Source organism: Lutjanus erythropterus, chromosome 2 (assembly GCF_056507025.1).
Source record: "Lutjanus erythropterus isolate fLutEry1 chromosome 2, fLutEry1.hap2, whole genome shotgun sequence".
NCBI lineage: Eukaryota > Metazoa > Chordata > Actinopteri > Lutjaniformes > Lutjanidae > Lutjanus > Lutjanus erythropterus.
Window position 1 is genome coordinate 13,552,501 of NC_139318.1, and position 20,103 is coordinate 13,572,603.

A 20,103-nucleotide genomic window follows, 5' to 3' on the forward strand; every position below is an offset into this window, starting at 1 on the left:
CCGGAAGACTGGCTGACGTGCCGTTACGTTGCTATGTTGCTGCAGCCTCTCACACAGCCGCTCAAGTTTTTGCTCATATTCAGACAGAGAAGGTTTGGATGCAGCGACAGAGGAGGAAGAAGACACTGAGCGCACACACTCCGCTCTCTGCCGGCTCACCAGACAGTCAGTCAGCACCGGGGGCTCCGTGTAACTGTGTCCGACAGCATCTTTAAAAAGCAGGGCTCGTCCGGACACATTTGCTCCCATCGGTCGTGTATGTTTTATTTTCCGCTGTTATTTCTGAGGAGGAGGAGGAGAAGAAGGAGCGGCGGAGCTGTGCGGTGAATCCGATGAAGTCACTTTCTCTGGTTTGATTCAGAAAGCGCAGACATCCTGCTCACATATAAAACAAGAGCAGGTAAGTGAATTATTTTTATTTTCACACACTATCTGCCATGTTTGCTTCATGTGAATTGTCTTGGCTGCTTAAAAATTAAAAATACGCACACAAATCCTGGCTATAACACTGGCTAAAATAACGGTCGTTATTAACATTTTTGTAGCAAAAAGGCTTATTTTTCTCTGCAACATTGCTTGAGAAATAGCTTTCATGACTGTTAAGGAATTATATTTGTTTTTTTTGTTTTTTTTTAATGTTTTCTTCATAATTGTATTTTCATATTCAGCTATAGTTTGTCGCGGCTATTCTTTATCAAATGCACAAACCTCCATAATGTTGGGCAAGCAGCGCAATATTGAATTAGATGTGCATGCAAAGCTTATCACTAACTACTCTGATCTATTGTTAAGATTATTAGATACTTTCTCGCATTCACTTATACGGTCTGCTTTTCTATTTAATTTTTCAGTAGGCTAACCTATATTGGTTTTCTTAATAAGGGAGAAATAAAAATAAGTTCAAAACCGAGCCAAAATGAATTATAAATGCACCTAGCAGCTGTACAATATTTCAACAAATTCGAAATTCACGCGATCACATAGGTGCTATCAATAATCAATTTTCATGTAGCCCGCTCCATGCTGCCGTGAGCAAGGTGTTCTGTTCGTAGGAATAAAAAACCCTCGATCACGGAATGGATTACTGTGTCATCAGCATGATATTAGTAACGAAAAAAGTGTTCAATTGTCACGCTTTCAAATGCATAATGACTTGAGCAAAAAAAAATCTTTCATCACCACAAAGAGCAATCACATCAGTACAATGGAGAAGCAGAGAGAGAGAGACAGGGGCTGCGAGGGCTCTGCACAGGCATGCAGCTGCTCCACAACATCTCTGTACCGCTCTGTTTCCTGTGCTCCTGTCTACATGATGCTTTACGAGTGTTTGTGCACGATTAAAATAACATGAGCTCACTGTATAAAGCTCTGTGTTAGTAACACAGTGTGTGTAAGTAACATTTATATTTTTAACATAAGGGAATGAGGCTCAGAAAGGCATTTTTATTGAATTAGTGACTGAATGAATGAAGAGATTTTAACACTGCTGCTAAGTTGCATCTCTGACACTTTAAACAGTTTCTATGTGGAACCATCACAGCTTTGTGCCTTAGAAAACTTTTCCACTTTTCCTCTGTATTATATCTAAGAGGTTTTAGCTTTAAACCTGAGAATTATCCTCTGTTCCATAATCCTGTTTGTTAAATATGCAGCTCATGTGTTGTATCCTGTCCTATTCTGACTGAGGCTGGACAATATATTGATATTTAGGGCTGCAATTAATGATCACCTTTACTGTCGATTAAATCTGTCAACTATTTTCTTGATTACCTGATTAGATGTTTTGATTAGATGTGAGAAAATGGTAAAAAAAAAAAAAAAGTCAATCATTATTTCCCAAAGCCCAAGATGATGTCCCTAAAAAACTTGTTTTGTTCACAACCCAAAGATATTCAGTTTACTGTCATCAAGGAGTAAAGACACCAGAAACTATTGACATTTAAGAAGCTGGAATCAAAGAATTTCCACTTTTTTCTTTAAAAATTACTCAAAAAATGAACTGATTCTCAAACAAGTAAACAACTTGACAACTTGACTAATTGACTGATCATTGCCCCTCTATGCTCCATTAACCTTTTTGTATGTAGTTTGTGTCGTGTGTCCTGCTGTATTCTAACTAAGATTGAGCAATATATCAATATAAAATGTATACTGTGATTCCAGACTGGATATTGTTAGACTTTGCGTATCGTGATTTGGCATAAGTGTTGTATTGTCCTGATTTTAAAGGCTGCATTACAGAAGAATTACTGATTATTATTTATCAAAAAAAATCATTGTGTTGATATTTTGTGAGAGCAACAACAGTCAATGCCTACAGTATTGTCACACTATCAGTGTTGAGGTAGATGGTGAAAAATATTATGATATCCATATTGCTCAGCCCCAATTTAAAGCTACTACAAGGAACTTCACATTGTGTTGATTTTGGAGGCCCTTGTGGACAAAAGTGATAATGTTATGAGTGTAATAACCACAGAATATAATGTCTAAAATAAAATTTTCTAAATAAAAGTCCTCCTGCTCCTGATTCACTGGCTACGGTACTACTCGCTGTAACTTTGGCTGGGAAAATGTAAACACAGGCTTGTTTTATCTGATTTCATGGAGAATCTGACCCAGTGGCAGCTGCTTAGAATAACTATATAGAACAAAAACAATCTTCTCGTGGATAGTCTCATTTGCTTATGTAGGTCATTTAAAGGAATCAGTATTAAATTGAGATTGTTTCATAACCGGTAAAAAAAAACCCAAAACCTTGGTAGTAGCTTTAAATTACAGTATACTATTTTAAAGAAAATGATTATAACAAGATATAAATATAGCATATTGCAACATAGTCTAAAAATATCAAGATATTATTTATAACCCATTTTGCCCAGCCCTGATTCTGAAATGTTATTATTCTGAGGTCAAACTGCTCAAATGGCAGTGAGTGCTGCTCTTATAGCAGCATCCAGACCCCTCTGCTCGCAGCAGTTATATGGTCTTGTGTCTATAAAGCCCCCCAGTGCCCCGGCTCGATCTAATTAGCCGTGAGTAAAGGGGGACAATAATGCTTCAGCTGGTTTGTGTCATTCTCTTCTCTCTGGCTCTGCTTATCTTCACAAGCCCCACTGTGGCTCTTCACCCCCCCACCCCCCCCCACCCCCAAACACACACATTCGCAGAGTCGCACACCTCCACTCTGGATAATGATGGATGACCGTGCCCAATGGGAACAAACAGGTAGATAAAGCCAATCCCATTTAATAACAGCATGGATCGGAATGATAATCTTGTTGTTCATTAGCCACTGTGGCTGCACAGCGATACAGTTGTTGCACACACACTTCTCGCCCAGCGCATGCAGGAGGTGTTGTGGAGAGGGATAGTGTTCTCCAGGCTAGGATAGCATCCCTTGGCTGAAACAATACTGCTGTGTCCTTGAGAAAGACAGAAGCAAAGAAAGCAACAGCACCCCCCCCCCTTCACCAACCCTCCGTCACCCTCTACCATCTTTTGTTCCAGCACAGATACAAATGGGATTAATGAAGGTATAAATTACAGAGGGCTAAATCCTGCTGAGTAATCCATTTGGCAAACATGCAAACAACAATGGGCATGCTGCAGCAGCTACAGCCTGAGCCTGACCCACTCTCCATGCAAGGCCCCACTGGGTAACACACACACTGGATACACACATACACAGGGTGACCACTGCAGGCTGTAGTGACATGTTATACTGCTGCTGCAGAAAAAAATGTCCTTTCACTCCTCGCCTCAAGAGCAAGAAGAAGAGCACTACTGGTCATCCATTCATGGTGGAACAGAGGGAGTCGTTGTTGTAAGCAGCAATTATTCAACAGCATAAAACAGCTGCTTTTTATTACACAAATAGTGTGTTATTGATGATTGATGAATTGTGCATTACAATTCCATATTTATAGAAAGACAAGGAATGTTAAGGTTAGCATTAGGACTGAGCAATGAATTGATAATGTGATTTAAGAGTAGATATTGTCTTTTATTTTTGACTGTCTTTGGATTTTGGATAGGGGTATAAATAGAGGGGGGGGGGGGGGGTTGCAGAGCAAACAGACCCTTCAACAATGTCTTGGGAGAGAATAAGCCCTTTTGAGTGGTTCAGCACCTCAGATATACACCTTTTTTTAAGGACTCAAGTTAAAGCTACTACAAGGAACTTCCATATTTTGTTGATTTCGGCCCCCTGTGTTTCCAACATCACAACCACAAAATATAATGTCAACACTAAAATGATCTAAATAAAAATCTATTCTTTCTTTTAACTGGATAACGTATGACTCACTGTAAATTTGGCTGGAAAACATAAACACTCACTCATTTCACCTTGTTTCAAGATGAATCCAACCTGGTGGCAGGTGTTAAGAATAACTATACAGAGACAGCCAGTCTTCTTGCAGATGTTCTTGTTTGCTTATGTTGGTCATATAGAGGTATCAGTATTTAATTGGGACTGTATCTCTTTGTAGTACTTTTAAATTAAAATTCCACATAAGCTATATAAAAAACCCTACTCAATTAAATTAATAATGTCTCATCTTCTTTGATATTTTTTGTTGTATACAGATATACAGAGATGATTCCCTGGTAATCATAAGGCCCATTATAATAGTGTGCACCAGGCCTGTCATGACTACTTTATGTCAGTGATTTTGAATATTGAGGTATTGTGATATGGCAGAAGTTTTGTATTTTATTTTAGTATTTTCTTGATTTTAAAGGGTGTGCACAGTGAAGTAATTATCTGAAGTTACCAGACTGTTGTAGCAGGTCTATAATTTTTCTTTACCTACTTAATTATTATATCCACATTACTGACGATTAATTATCAAAAATCTCATTGTGTTAATATTTTGTGCAAGCACTGACGGTCATCCCTGCAAAAACGTTGCAATGTTAGTATTTGGATGACATATTGTGATGTTTTATTCTGTCCATATCCTCCAGCCCTGAGAAAATGTGTAAATTCATTGTATACAAACAGCCTAAAAATATTGAGATATAATTTAAAAGTCATATCACCCAACTGTAATTAGCATGTCCTCTCTCCACCTGCCAACATGAGCTGCTTCTTTCCACTGGAATGTCACATATTCAGGTGGACGCTCCTCTGCTGCCCCACATGCCCTAATTTGTTGATTTTAGGAGTTGACAAGCTCAAAGAGGCTGAGCTCGTCAACTCACAGCCCCTGGCAACTTGCCACTGATTTAATGACTGATGACTGACACACACACACACACACACACACACACACACACACACACACACACACACACACACACACACAGCAGATCACAGTATGATTGTCGCCCTGAGTCGTGGATCATCGGTTACTTCAGGTAAAGGTATCACAAGATTCACGGGACACACCCCCGCAAACTGCCACCCCCCGTGATTCTGTGACGTCAGGCTCAGGCGTCAGCGTGGCGGCCAGTCTGGGCTCCGAGCAAACCCACCAATTATTCCCTGTCAATCACACACAAACACATGAACACCAAATCTTTATGGGAACAAGCATGGATTTGTGCGTACGGACTAATCATTTTACGCACGCACTGCAGCTAATTCTGCAATTAGAATAGAATAGAATAGACAATGTATTTGGCCTGTTTATTATTTTAACTAGTTTAAATTTATTTGGTTTTATATTTTTTTTACTATTGCCGTAAAAATAGGTATTTAAGGGAACTGTTGCACACTTAACATGTGAATTAAAGCACGTCTGTGCAAGTGTATACATGATCTATGTTATATGTTTGTGTGATGTAGCAGATTGCAGTCCTCAGTACCTCAGCTTACGCTATCAACCATAGTAGCCTTTCACCCTTAATTCACAGTGTCAGACACATAATGATATTGCTAACAATAATAAAAATAAATCAATACGCCTTGTTTAGTGTTTTGATTTGTATTGTGAGGTCTGAATGTGGGTGTGGAGAGACACTTTGATCACCAACTGGTTCCACATGTAGGTAAGGCCCTGCGCCCATCCCTGCCCTGGTGCCACCAAAGTGAGAAAGAGGCGCCATTAGTATGCAAACTGTGTTTGATAGCGATGTCCCCGAGACAAAACCACTGTTTTCACAAGAAGAATGCCCCCGCTACTAATTAAAGACAATTAGGCGCTCCCAACAATGGGGCCAATTTCGGGGTCATAAATCGACTCCTCCTCTGTTGGGTTTAGAGGTGCTGAAGACGCTGTTTATTTACATAACAGCAGCATGCGAAAAACAACACTTTACAATTATAGCTGGTAATGTAGATCTCCACCAGCGACTTTAATTGATAAAGAAAATACATTTGCAAGTGGGTGTGAAATTTTAACATGACTCAAAAGTGTTGGAAATGTGCCTCAGATAATTTAAAATATTTTTCAGATGTGTTCACAATAGGCCACTCTATCCACATCATTATAACCGTAAGCCTTGTATTGTGCAGAGTGAATTTCCCTTCATGTTACATGTCTGTCTTTAGGCTTATAACCGCCGCTAAAAAAGCAGATTATCAGCGACCGATTGCTCATTCAGTGTGAGCTTCATGAGAGGAGAGAAAGACCCCCGAGAAATTACACCGCTGATTGATAAGTCTTTTAGTTTTCGGTGCAAGCAAATGGAAATTGAAAGAAGGAGAGCAGGGATGGATGCAGAGCCAATTGTAGCAGGGGCTGCATGTGATTGGCTCAGAGCGAGGCCCCGCCCCGCATGGCTTGATATGGGAATTTACTGGCGCCAGCCGCATCAGTCTGCGCCACATCTCATTAATGAGCCTGAGCACTGCATGGATCAGGAGGTGTACACATCCAGAGCTGTTATTCGCCGTCAGCTGATCGAAACCGCAACAGGTATCCAGAGGAGACGTTTGTGTTTTCTGTAATTTATGTGGATGAGGGACACGAAACAGCTGTGCAATACTCTGTTTTCCACCTTTAATCGTGCTAAAGTGCGTAAAGTTTATTTCTGTGATTAGATAAAAATATAGAGGATGCTTCTTCTTTGAATGGAAGCAGAGGTGAATTAACATTTTGTTTTCGTGTCATTGCAGGTAAAACTGGAGAGAAAGAAGGAGAAGGAGACCGGCTTATTTAAGGATTCTATTTCTGCAGTAAATAAACACAGCCGAGACTTTCTTTCACAGCTCAAGGAACTATAAGGCGGATTTAACCACCTTTACCTTGGAGGTAAACGTAGTCTAACTAGAAGTAGCCAAACATACACAGAGACTTCGGACGAGAAGGAGACGGCCAGCTCAGCTATGGAGGTCGCAGCGGCCGATCAGTCTCGGTGGATGGCGCACCATCACGCAGTGCTGAACGGCCAGCACCCGGACTCACACCACCACAGTCTGAGTCACAACTACATGGAGCCCATGGCGCCTTTACTGCCCCAGGACGAGGTTGATATGTTTCTAAACCACTTGGACTCTCAAGGGAACCCCTACTACACCAACTCCCGGGCCAGAGTCACGTACAGCCAAGCACACGGTAAGAAGTTTGGAATCTAAGAGGAGAAATGTGCATTTTATTAAAATGTTATAAATGTTTTAACATAATTAATCAATGACCAAACAGGTCATGTATTATATATTATGTGTGTCAAAGGTGTATTAATTAAGTATGCTGCAAAAATAATCTTATTAATTCATGCAGTGCGCAGTAATTTGCTTCAAAAGTGCGTCTTGACTTTTCTGGGACGATTCAGCAGCATTAAAGGAATTTCTAGCTGACAGAAAGAGGAAAGGGAAGTATGTCATTCAACCCCTCTGTGTTGGGGCAGGGGTTTCTGCAGGGAGGGAGAGAGAGAGAGGCACTTCCCGGATATAAAATAAAAACCGCAAATTTACTAATAACAATCTTTAGTCCGAGAGCTTCTGCAGTCGATGAAAAGATACTGTCCGAAGAGAAGATACTTTTAGTGTTTTCTGCAGCTAGTGGGCCTTTATATAAGATATATATTTGAAGAAGCTACTGTCATTTAATGGAAAACATTTTTGCTTGTGAGAAAAATCCACTATTTTAAAATTAAATATCAGTATTTTATCTACATCTGGACCTAAATGTCTGACTCGAGTAATTCAGAGTATGTAACAGGTAAGGTCTTTCGGGGTTGCAAGTGTATCGAGAAAAAGTTAAAATATTAAATGCATTGTTTTGGATTTCAGCTCGCCTCACTGGGAACCAGGTTTGTCGACCACACCTCATCCACAGCCCCGGTATCCCCTGGCTGGATCCCGGGAAAGCCGCCCTCTCAGCAGCCCACCACCACAACGCATGGGCGGTCAGCCACTTCAGCAAACCCGGCCTGCACACCACCGGCTCCGGTTACCCCTGCAGCAGCAGCACGGGCACAGCTCCGGTGTCGTCGCTCACCCCGGCTTCCCACTCCAGCCCGCACCTCTACAGCTTCCCCCCTACCCCTCCGAAAGACGTGTCCCCGGACCCCGGCCCTACGTCCCCGACCTCCACCTCGACCAGAATGGACGAGAAAGAGTCGATCAAGTACCAGGTGCCGCTGACGGACGGGATGAAGATGGAGAGCTGTAGTCCGCTGCGCGGCGGCCTGGCAATGAACAGCCAGGCCCCGGCCACGCATCACCCCATCCCGACGTACCCGGCCTACTCCCTGCCTCCACACGAGTACGGCGGCAGCCTCTTCCACCCTGGCAGCCTGCTCGGCGGGTCTTCCTCCAGCTTCACGCCGAAATGCAAAAGCAAAGCCAGGTCGAGCTCAGGTGAGTCTTAGGTCTGTTTGAGTTGATGACAGATCACACTGAAGATAAGGCCTAATTAAAATGTTTATTCAGTGGTACACACTATTGTTTACACAATCCATCGTCAGTGGATAAATGTTTCATTTGTCTATATTACCTTAAGTGTGTGGACACTTATTGGACAATTTTTATTTGGATTTTTATTTACTTTTTCTTATTAGATCTGTTTTAATGCTGATGCCAGTTTTATTTAAAAACGACTTGTTGCTCTTCTCAAAAAGCATGATCATTTCCATATCGGACACTCCTGCTCTGACAGCTCTTATCTTTGTCCCATCGCTCACATCACCACTTGTAAACTCCCTCCACTTAAACGGCTTGATTTTAGAGAGGAATCAACCTTTAGATGATTCTCATCACACTAACGGGCTTAACCATTTGCGGCCATTATGCGCACAATTAAACGAAACTTAGAAGACAGGACACTGGGAGAAGATTTACTTAAAATCAATCAATTATTCATATAAGGCTATAGGCTATTTTCTTTTCTTTTTTGCGGAAAACGCACGCAATTATAGCTTGTTTAGAGTTTGAGAATAAATACTCCTTTTACTTGCACATAGACTATACGTTACACCAAAGTAAAGGGGAAAAAACAAAACGCATAAAATGATCACTTAAAATGTTGTAACAGCTACAATTTTTGAGGAGAATTTTACATAAACTTATTTAGTCACCATAGGTATTTGTTCAGACCATTATTCTCGTCAATGGCCTCTTCTTCGTGCCACTGGCTTGTTTTCTTTTTAAAATGTGGCCTTTATTGCACTTAAAAATGAAGGAGTCACGACGCCCTGGCTCCTGCCATATCCTGTATACCTCCAAGTGAACAAATCACGACCTCCACCCCGCCCACAGCTTCTCCCCAGTACTAACAAAGCACAGGCGACAGAGCCCTGCTGTTTGTGTTTTTAAGCATGGCCTTGGCCCACTGCGCTGACATGAAGTGGAGGCAACACAGTAGATCTGAAAGTCTATTTAATGCATCATCTCAAGGTCTGGAGACCAGTGCACTGAGTAATCCTGATTAAAAAACACACATAATTGTTATTTCTTTCGTACAAAATTCTAAAAGCCAGTTAAACTGTTTATAATAAAACTCAGTCTATTATGTGACTGTCTGGATAGGCACCTGATTCAATAGTCTGCATGTGTTGGAGTAATGCTTAGCTTTATGCATGACATTAATGTGCAGACATTTGGAAAACAATCCGGCCTGCTAATGGCTCTGTAATTTCCCTACATTGTTCCAGCTGTTGAACTTTGAATTAATGGACAAAAAATGAAAGACATCATGAACTGTTAACAAGTTTGCTCCATGCATAGTCGTGTAATTATCAATGTTGTCATCCGATGTCCCTGTTCTTTTTAACATACCTGGGGAATGCTCAGTGGCTGATAATGTGAGTGAATGTGAGCTGTTGTAGCAGAGAAATGTTATACTGTGACATTTAAAAGAAGCTGGCCAGACTGAGCCTGAATCACTAACACAAACATATCAGCTCCGACATTAAAAAGCCTCTTATCTATCAAAGTCGGTGTCCAGTGCCAGTAATGGTGATTGATTGTTGTACAAAATGCCACAATGACATTTCAGCTGTCAGCACATATACCTTACAGTAGTGTGGCTTCCTGCTGAACTTGCCTCAAACCAGAACTGCTCCTCCTCCTCTTCTGCACCCCTTACCTTTCACATGAAGCTTCCCATTTCTTTGAATTTCAACACTAAACATTGCATAAGATGTTCATACACAAAGTCATTGGTGGTGAATATTTTAAGTGTTAATGAAGCCGCTTTAATGTGGTTTACTAGATTGCGTAACACTTTAAGAGGAAGAGAAGGGAGGTACAAAAAATGTGGCGAGGTGCATTTCAAAAGGAACATAGTTTCTTGCTCAGGTCAGATTCCATTGTGGAGCGAGGGTGGGACTGTGGGTGTCGCTGGCATTATAACAGGAATAATGAGATGATGCTCTAGGGAGAGACGGATACTTGAATTAAATGAATCGGGTCGGTGTAGCAACAGGTTGTTTGAAGTCAGTCAAACCTGAATAGGCAAGAAGAGCATGTGGGAATAAGTTAAAAAGCAGGTTTTTGTGTAGAAGAATGCACATGAAGTCTATTTCAGACTCAGTTAAAGGGGCAGTTAGTCCCAAAATCCAGAGTACACATTTTTCCCGTGGCATGCAGTGCTATTTGTCCATCTATATTGTTTTGGTGTGAGTTGCCGAGTTTTGGAGACATCGGCCATAGAGATGTCTGCCCTCTCTTGAATATAATGGAACTAGATAGCACTCGGTTTGTGGTGCCAAAACATACAATTGAAAAACTCAGCAGCAATGTCTATTTCCAGGAATCATGACCTGGTTACTCAAGATAATCCCCAGACAATTTGAGCAGTTTCATGTAGAAACTACTTTCTTTTCTTTCTAGAATTTACCTACTAGGAAGAAAGTAGCTGTGGCATGAAACTGACTAAGACACTGGTGTTGAATTTTTCAAATGTATCTTTTGTTTCTATGAACACCACAAGCCGATTGCCGTTTAGTCCCATTATATTGAAGTGAAGGCAGACATCTTATGGCTGGTATGTCCAAAACTTGGTAACTCAGATCAAAACTATGGATATTTATAAATAACACCACGGGTAAGAGGAAAAATATTTCTTTTTGATTATGGGGTGAACGGTCCCTTTAAGTATAACACGAACATCATCAAAACAGTGTTGGACCGAATCCCTCACATTTCTATATTATTAATTGCAGCCAACTGGCATGCAAGCTCCTCATCAAAGGCTGCAACACTGTCCGGCACATTTAATACCACCACCACACACTTATGTTTCCTCTCATGGGTGCCCACTGAGTCGATGAATAATGTAGCCCTAATTTGATGGTGTGTCTCATTCTTCTTGTTGGACACCTCTGGACATGTTCTGGCTGTCTCTGGCCACCCCACTCTGGATCGGTTTACATAGAGGTGTCTGTGTCCATGACAGCCACGCACACTTGGTGCACCTGCACGCTGATATGAGACAGATTTTGACTTCATATTACAGGGCCGTCTTGAGTCGTCCAGCACTGGGTAGTTATTGCCCGATTGGTCTGGACGAAGACTGTCAAAAATATCGAAGTATTGATTCTTCTTCAAAACCGCGTGTTTACACACGATACAATATCCGTTATAATATTGAAAGTAAAAAAAAATATTCAAAATTATCCAAGTGTACTTAAAGACCTCACTTTTGTTCAGCCTGAAATTTCGCTTGCAGCATAGAAAAGTAGCCTGTGTTCAGTGACTTCTACTGTTCCAGCACAGTGTACTGTTTTGTTTTGTTTTTTTTTAAATATCTTATTTTGTGCACCAATAACTTGTTTTTCGAGTTGTCACAATACCAGAATTTTAGACTTTGACAAAGTATGAAAAAAGCGGCACTTGTTACTTCTTTCAATAGCATGGAAAAATGAAAAAAAAAAAGTCCTTGGCACACAAAATAGGATATTTCTTTCTTTTTTATAAATTAACAACCTGCACACAGTGAAAAATGGAACTGAACTCTGGTTTTGCTGCAAGCCAAATTTCAGGCAGGCCTGAACTGAGGTCTTGAATGATCACTTTTTATGATGATGATTTTTATAATGTTTTTTATAGCTTCTGTACTTTTAATACTGCAATTAGCAAACACAGTTTTGACAGCCATAGTATAAAAAATGTATGTATCCTTCTTTATACAAGTACTGAATCAAACTTTAAAATTCTGGCATCATGGCTAGTCTAGTCAGGACAGCTGCTACTACTGTTGCTTCTGACAGAAGGTGAACTTTTTAATTATATAAAATTTTCCTTTTTGCTCCTCCTCTTGAACTATATGCAGAGGGCCGTGAATGTGTAAACTGCGGCGCCACGTCCACCCCTCTGTGGCGACGGGATGGTACCGGCCACTACCTGTGCAATGCTTGTGGGCTGTACCACAAGATGAACGGCCAGAACCGACCGCTTATCAAGCCCAAACGCAGACTGGTGAGTCCCACTTCTTTTACTGCACTGCTCTACTTTGAGAGAAAGAAGGCACCCAAATATGAGCACAAAGCAGATGCCGGCAGCACAATTCCAGGAAAGTTATATTTTCCCTATGATCTTCCTGGAATTGTTTGTCCCTCTCACCCCCCGATGATCCGCCTTCATGGCCTGTTACAATACTGCTACTATTGCCATTGTTCCTGCTATCATTATTGCTGGTACTTCTGATACTGTTACTGATACCGATGCCCATGCTGCTTCAGTTAACACCATGCTTGAGTAAATGAAAAGCAGCGTGGACATGTAGGCTAACATTCTTGTCATGGATGTACCACTGCTGCAGAGCTGCTGCTGCACAGACACTTCTGACATTAACCCTTCTGATGCTGGACATACTTCTCTCTGAGTCATAATTTATTCATTTTAACCACTTATAAATCTGTGTATATTTTATCTATCTATCTATCTATCTATCTATCTATCTATCTATCTATCTATCTATCTATCTATCATACACACCGTGAAGCATTTTAGCAGGTTCAACCTAAAAACATAAGTTCCCTAGTTGCCTTAAAAATTTGAGTTGACTGAACCTGTGTTAAATCATTTGTTTGGAGTTGTCTAATGACATTTTTTTTTTTAAACTTCAGTCAGATGGGTTTAATGAACTCACAGCAGTGCATTTATTCAACTCATCAAGTCAGACCAAGTCATGCTTATAAGAGGTCTGAAAAAAAAATTGAAATTTTAAGTTGAATTACATAGGGATTAATAAAACATTTATATTTATTTTATGAGAACAGATTAGTTGATTCCACTAAATTCCCATATGATGCTTTACAGTGTATCTATCTATTCTTAAACAAGACCACATCAATTATTAAAACCATTTATAGCGTTTCGTTATTTTTTTTTAAGGTTTCATATTTTACACTAATTCCTGAATTGTTTATTTTTTCTGCAGAAATAAAATTTTTATTTGAATTTATCACATAAGAAGTTAATTTGTCAACAAAGAAACAAATCCAGGCTCTTTGATGTCTACAAATTTAGAAATAGCCAGAAATAAAAATAAGTTTGTATAAATTAATAATACTTTCTGTCTATGGTTAATTGGTGAGTTGAAATAAAAAAGCAACTTATAACTTTATAAAATGATTAAATAAATAAACAGAAACACAGTTAAAATTAGTATTGATATCAGTGATATAAGTGGCTAAATTGTTATGAATTAATTACACCAAAAATTAAATTAGATTTTTTTTTCTTTCTTTCTTTCTTTTTTTTTTTTTTTTGTAAGTTTAGTGCTGGTTTAACCTTTTCACTTTAATAAAAAGGGCTCTGTGTTATCTCATTTTCCCAGGCTAATTATGATTGCGGAGGCTGTAGCCTGGGTCTAATGGTCTTCATTAACATGAGCTGCTAATTTGACTTTCAAATAAACTGTCCGCTATCAGACGATCGCTAGAAAGATATTTTGCATGGGCTCTTTTTCTTAAACACTAAAGCTTTTTTTAATGATATATTTTCTGATGATATTTTTTTTGTGTGTGTGTTGTTCCTTGACCAACTCCGCGTCGTGAAAAAGTCCCATTACATTTTCCACTGGGCTCGGCCCGTGTGGCTGCAGCTTTTTGCATTTTCAGCTCAAGTGTTTTTCAGAGTTGTGTTCAAAGGGGCATCCAGTTGTTTCCTATCCGGATATCTGCCCGGCCCAGATAAGGAAGTCAGGCTCCCGGCTGTTTCCGCCTTCAACCAGCGCGCTGCATTCTCTGTGGCCACACTGACATATACTGTAAAGAGATTATCACAACACTGGAGGAGCCGCTTATGTGTGAAGAGACAGACAGAGCGTGAGGGGCGGGCATTGGAAAATAAATGGATTTATGTTCTCCACTTGTTTATCATTCTCGGTGGTACAGCGGGGTTTTTCTTTTAAAAATAAAGGTCCATCATGTTTTGTTTTTTTTTAGTATAAAAATGACCAGAGTTATTGTTGCTCTGCAGAGCCCACCTGAAATTAATTAAAAAGAAAAACCTGGATGCTGCCTGCAAAGCAAAAAGAGCCGCAGGGTTCTTGCATGTAAAGCTAATGTTTCTTATTATGTGTGAAGAATTGATCCGCAATGGACGCAGGAGGAGCACGTTGCCAGGCAGGACACCGGGTCTTACATGACTTTGTAGCCCAGTTTTCTCTGGATCAGGATGAAATAAGAGGGTTTACACAAGGCCCTGTATTATAACCTGTTAAAACTATACAGCATGTTTTATTTTTTTATTCATTAAATATGATAATTACAGGAAGGCGTGTACAGAATCAGGCATTCTCCAGAAAAATGTCCCCATATCTTATTGCACAAATTAGAAAATTTGATCATGGTTCTAGCGGTCTGCTTACATGCAATTGATTTAATAGAGGAGTTAAGTAATTTTTCCAGTCTGCGTGTCGCTTCTTTTGATGCCTCTCTGCACATGGCGCTGCGGTCAAAGCTGAAACCTCTCGAAAAATCCACGTGCCGCCGTCTAATTTAAGAAAAACTTTTCTCTTATTGATTTTGTGCTGAGGCAGAAATCACACATTTATCCCGTCAAGAGTCCGAGCCGTGGCTGAAATTACACAGCTGTTGACACATCACTCGCCTGTGATATTTACTAAAGTTTTTTTTAATCTATCTATCTATCTATCTATCTATCTATCTATCTATCTATCTATCTATCTATCTATCTATCTATCATCAAACAAGGGAACATAGATTATTAAAGCTACTCCAAGCAGTTTTTATGTTTTGTTGATTTCTGAGGCATCAGTGGAGAAAAGTGGTAGAGCGACAAAATATAACGTAAAAATAAAATTATCTTAAATAAACATGTCCTCTTGATTCTTTTTCACTTGCTAAGTGTAACTTTGCATGGCAAAATGTAAACACGGGCTCCTTTAATCTGATTTCATGGAGAATCTGACCCGGTGGTAAGCTTTAAGAACAATTATACAGAAATAGCCAAGCCTCTCCTGGATAGTGTTTGCTCGTGTAGGTCATATAGAGGCATCATATTAAATTGATAATGTTTAATAACTAGTTAGAAACTCATTGTAGTAGCTTTAATTTTTTATAGACTTATTTTAATGGTTTGATATTTTACACTAACTCCCGAATCCTTTATCATTCTGCAGAAATAACAGTTATATATGTATTTGTATTAATTAAATGACTTTTAAAAGATTAACCCTTCTGTTGATGTCGTGATATTTACTGTTTGTGTGCAGCTCGGTGTCCGCGCTGACCTCTCTCCAGTCTGCAACATGTGAATGGGTCATTATTCATCATGTATTTTCTCTGCTTCCTTCAGTCCGCTGCTAGACGGGCAGGCACCTGCTGTGCAAACTGCCAGACCACCACCACCACCCTGTGGAGGCGCAACGGGAACGGAGACCCGGTGTGCAACGCCTGCGGCCTTTACTTTAAACTGCACAATGTAAGTAGCCTGCAAAAAAAAATCAAAAAACACAACACTCAAGTGCGGGTTTTTGGGTGGGAGGGGGAGGAGGAGGAGGAGGGTGAGGCGAGCGGTGCTGGTCGTTAACTGGTCAAGTGGGCGGACAGCTCGTATCGATTTAGGAGCAGAGGAACTGTGAGAGTGTGGAGGGAGGGAGGCAGAGCCTGCTCACCCTGTCGAGCAGAACCCACCGGTCGTCTTTTTTTTATTAATCCATCGTTGTTTCAATGGGGGGCGGTACTCCCCGGAGAGGCTGCAGGGTGGGACTGTCATTCAGTGTAACGGCGTCGGTTACACTGATGAGGATTTGTCTGAGGCTGCTCCTTTCAGCTCCAGCCAGCCCTCATCCCCATGTATTCATATTGACCAGTGCGGTTCTGTTTGGGTTCAAATGAGACAAAAGCTCCAAAAACGCCCCTGACTCGCCTTATAATGGAGCAATATATGCAAAACAGCTGCTCATTATTTATAGCATGTATTTTACTCTGGTTTAACTGATAATATTGAGCTACCAAGAATGAAACGCATGTAAATCATAATATACGTTTTTCACAGCAGCCATATTGATATGAAATAGTCAACTAAACATAGGTTTTTACCAATAATACTAATAAAAGCTAATATATGTAACATTTCTGAATTATGTTAATGTGTTAATGTTATGTGTTAATAAATGTCCAGAAACATATGTTATATATTTTGCTGAGCTGTGTATTTACATTATTACAAATGTTCCTAACAATCAAACACAGAAATCCGTAATTTATTCAAGGTGACAGTGCTTTCTTGCTAGCTAGTTGCTATAGAGTGCTGCAGAAAATTTGTTGGCCAACCCGGAAGTTAGCATCGTTCCGGTTCCCTCCCCAAAAAGCCATTGGGATATTCATTGGATTTTTAGTTGGTGCAGAAAATAAGCTCTGAGGCAAACAAAAGTTTATGATACTGACACATATCTTGCTTGTTCAGCAAGATAATCTTCACAAGTAAACATCAAGTTTATTAATTTTGAAGCATAAATGCAACCATCAGAAGTAAAAAGCTAACTTTAAAACGTTAAACAAACTACACTGCTGACGTGATGAAGCTGTCCGTGGCAACCACTGTTGTCTCATGTAGCCACTTGTTACCAGCCACCTTTTTAAAGACACATAAGCTTCAAAATGCTGAAGTGGGGTATTTACTTATTTATTTTTTGTAGCAGAACAAAACGTGAAAATCTCTTAAGCTTGTGATAACCACTGACCTTGTTTCAGGCATTTAACCAAAAACCCACTGACTTTTGAGATGAGGGAACCGGAGGTGTTAATATGCCTTAGAATTCATCACTGCAGGAAGAGATTTTCACATTTTGTTATACAACATACATTCCCCACTCATGAATTTTGAAGCTTTTACATGTCTTAAAAAAGGTGGCTGCTAACAAATGGCTAAGAGACTACAGTGGTTTTCGCAGACATTAAATGTCATCACACTGCATACTAGTCACTTAGTTGGGGTGATGTTGAGTCATGCGACTGTGGTTTAGTTCGTTTATAGCCTAAAGTTAGCTTTTTACTCCCGGCGATTGTACTTACGGTTCAAAAATCATAAAAGTGGTGTTTGTAAGATTTTCCCACTGAACAAAATATGTAAGTATCATTAACTGAGCTCACCACAGAGCTTATTTTTTGCTCTAATCCAAAATCCAGTGGAAAATCCCCCTCAGCTTTTTGTGGCAGGAATCAGAGCAATGCAAACTTCCTGGTTGGCCTTCAAAAATACGTCATCCCAGTAGCACTCTATATGTGACTATATATTACTGGTGACATTTTAAATTATGCTGGTAAACAAGCTGGAGCTAACTTTAACCACTATAATGTACTATTCACACTGTCAGTGAAGCTTTTGTGTGGCTTGCCTTGAGCTAATGTGCTGCTCTCCACAGGTCAACAGACCCCTGACCATGAAGAAAGAAGGCATCCAGACACGCAACCGCAAGATGTCCAGCAAGTCCAAGAGGAACAAACGAGCAGGGGACGGCTTCGATGAGCTATCCAAGTGCATGCAGGACAAGGCGTCTCCCTTCGGCAGTGCACCCGGCCTCACCAGCCACATGGCCCACATGGGTCACCTGCCCCCCTTCAGCCACTCCGGACACATGCTGCCTACTCCCACGCCCATTCACCCTTCATTCGGTCACCCCCACCACTCAAATCGCTCGCCGGTCTGGGCTGAGCCTCATTGAGCCCCCCCACCCTCCAGCACCCCCTTGCCCAGACCCAGAACTCCTCGTGACTGTAGGAGCCACCACATCGCCATTAACACTAAAATGGCCCTCCACATCGTGTCGAAAGCTGAGTGGACTTGTACAGTGATTGGAGGGGAGTAACTTTCAGTTGGACTTCATGACTGAAGGTCGCGTCATGCCTGACCTCACTGATGGGACACTGCAGAGCAGGACTTTACAGACTCTGTGAAGAGCTAATGTGGTGAGGGGTTTGTTAAGTCCCTGGGTGACTGAGGCTTTGCAGGAATGGAGTGAATGGAGACGCTTGTCATTCTTGTTGCTTATTTTTACTAAGTCACTTTGGTACCCACCTCTCCTTGACCCTGTAACAGGAGACTCACGAGAGGTCTTAAAAAGAACCGCTGTTTTCACCTCACGACCATCTCATTATATACTCAGATGCGTGCACCCTGTCCATCCCCAGGCTGTTGTCCACAACTGCTGTGGACAGACAGACAAACTCTTCAGCGCTGGAAGTCTTGAGACTGGCTCACAGCTACAACACACCTCTGTTACGAACCAGTTAGACTACAGTACCCACAAGCCAGTGCTCTCCTCACATGCTGGACTGTACACCACCACCACGCTCACCTGTTTTTAATAATGGACTTTTATGGAAAAAAGACACAGTAAATAGAGTGTTTATAAATGCTTAATTACTATTATTGTTGTTATATTTGATGTTATAATTATTGCTACGATAATTTATTTTCACTCTTTAAGCTTTCGTCAAAGACACATGGAAACTGTTATGATTTGAATTTCATGGTTATTACATAAAGAAAAACACTGACCTATCTTAGATGAAAAGTCCCTGAGCTGTACGTTTTTATCATTTTTCCATCTCACAAAAGTAAAGGAAATAAAGTTTAATACTAAAGTAAAAATATGTCTCGTAAATTCAGTCTATTTTATCTTCCTTCCATACACACACACACACAACACACATCACTGGACCAGATTCTCCTTTTAATGAAGAGTGGTTGATTATTAAAATCATAAGTGATATCAGATGCATCAAGGGAAGCTCTGTGATCCCTTAAGCGTGGTAATGCTTTGGTCAGGCTCCTCCTCTATCTGTGATGGCGAGTTGTTAAGAGAAGGCCTCTTTGTGGAGCTGAGGCCCCAGGCTGGACCATTGTACCCAGACAGCAGGCTCCAGCGAAGGGCTCCAGAGTCACACACAGTCATACATATGCACACACCCACATGCTCACGCACACATACACACACTTGGAAAAAAACAAACACAAACCCTAATTCACACCCTTATTTAACCAAATAACTCATGCAAGGTTTCTTTTTTTAAACTCTAACACAGAAGTTCCCAAGCTGTTGCAGCTTGAGACCGAAAGAAAAATTCGGTGGCTCCCCAGGACAAAAACAAACAAACAAAAAAAACATAATAAATTGCTGTTACATCTACATATAAAAACGTATAAAGAACAAAACATGGATTTAAAATGTACATTAAATGAATTTATTTCAGTATATAAAAAATATCTAAATAATCCGATTTGCAAAGTGTAAT

The 20,103-nt window shown here is 40.4% G+C and overlaps 1 protein-coding gene across 4 annotated transcripts; it reads left to right on the forward strand.

Moving 5' to 3' along the window:
* The first annotated feature begins 90 nt into the window (after positions 1-90).
* gata2a (GATA binding protein 2a) lies at positions 91-19,459 on the forward strand. Of its 4 annotated transcripts, none has more exons than XM_084729027.1 (6): positions 91-400; positions 7,067-7,505; positions 8,183-8,751; positions 12,653-12,811; positions 16,160-16,285; positions 18,231-19,459. In XM_084729027.1, the coding sequence occupies exons 2-6, from the start codon at positions 7,277-7,279 to the stop codon at positions 18,528-18,530; spliced, it is 1,383 nt and encodes a 460-aa protein (XP_084585153.1). In that variant the 5' UTR covers positions 91-400; positions 7,067-7,276; the 3' UTR covers positions 18,531-19,459. The 4 variants fall into 4 exon arrangements, with proteins under 4 accessions (XP_084585153.1, XP_084585159.1, XP_084585135.1 ...); XM_084729033.1 differs by lacking the exon at positions 91-400 and adding an exon at positions 6,723-6,866 and having other exon boundaries at positions 8,183-8,752; positions 12,666-12,811; XM_084729009.1 differs by lacking the exon at positions 91-400 and adding an exon at positions 6,723-6,866.
* Positions 19,460-20,103: the final 644 nt, after the last annotated feature.

Excerpts from the sequence above, each read along its gene's own strand:
- gata2a (XM_084729027.1), top strand. The coding sequence starts at position 7,277 with ATGGAGGTCGCAGCGGCCGATCAGTCTCGGTGGATGGCGCACCATCAC. Across the intron at positions 8,752-12,652 it reads GCAAAGCCAGGTCGAGCTCA|GAACTATATGCAGAGGGCCG; the intron begins GGTGAGTCTTAG and ends GCTCCTCCTCTT. Across the intron at positions 16,286-18,230 it reads TTTACTTTAAACTGCACAAT|GTCAACAGACCCCTGACCAT; the intron begins GTAAGTAGCCTG and ends TGCTCTCCACAG.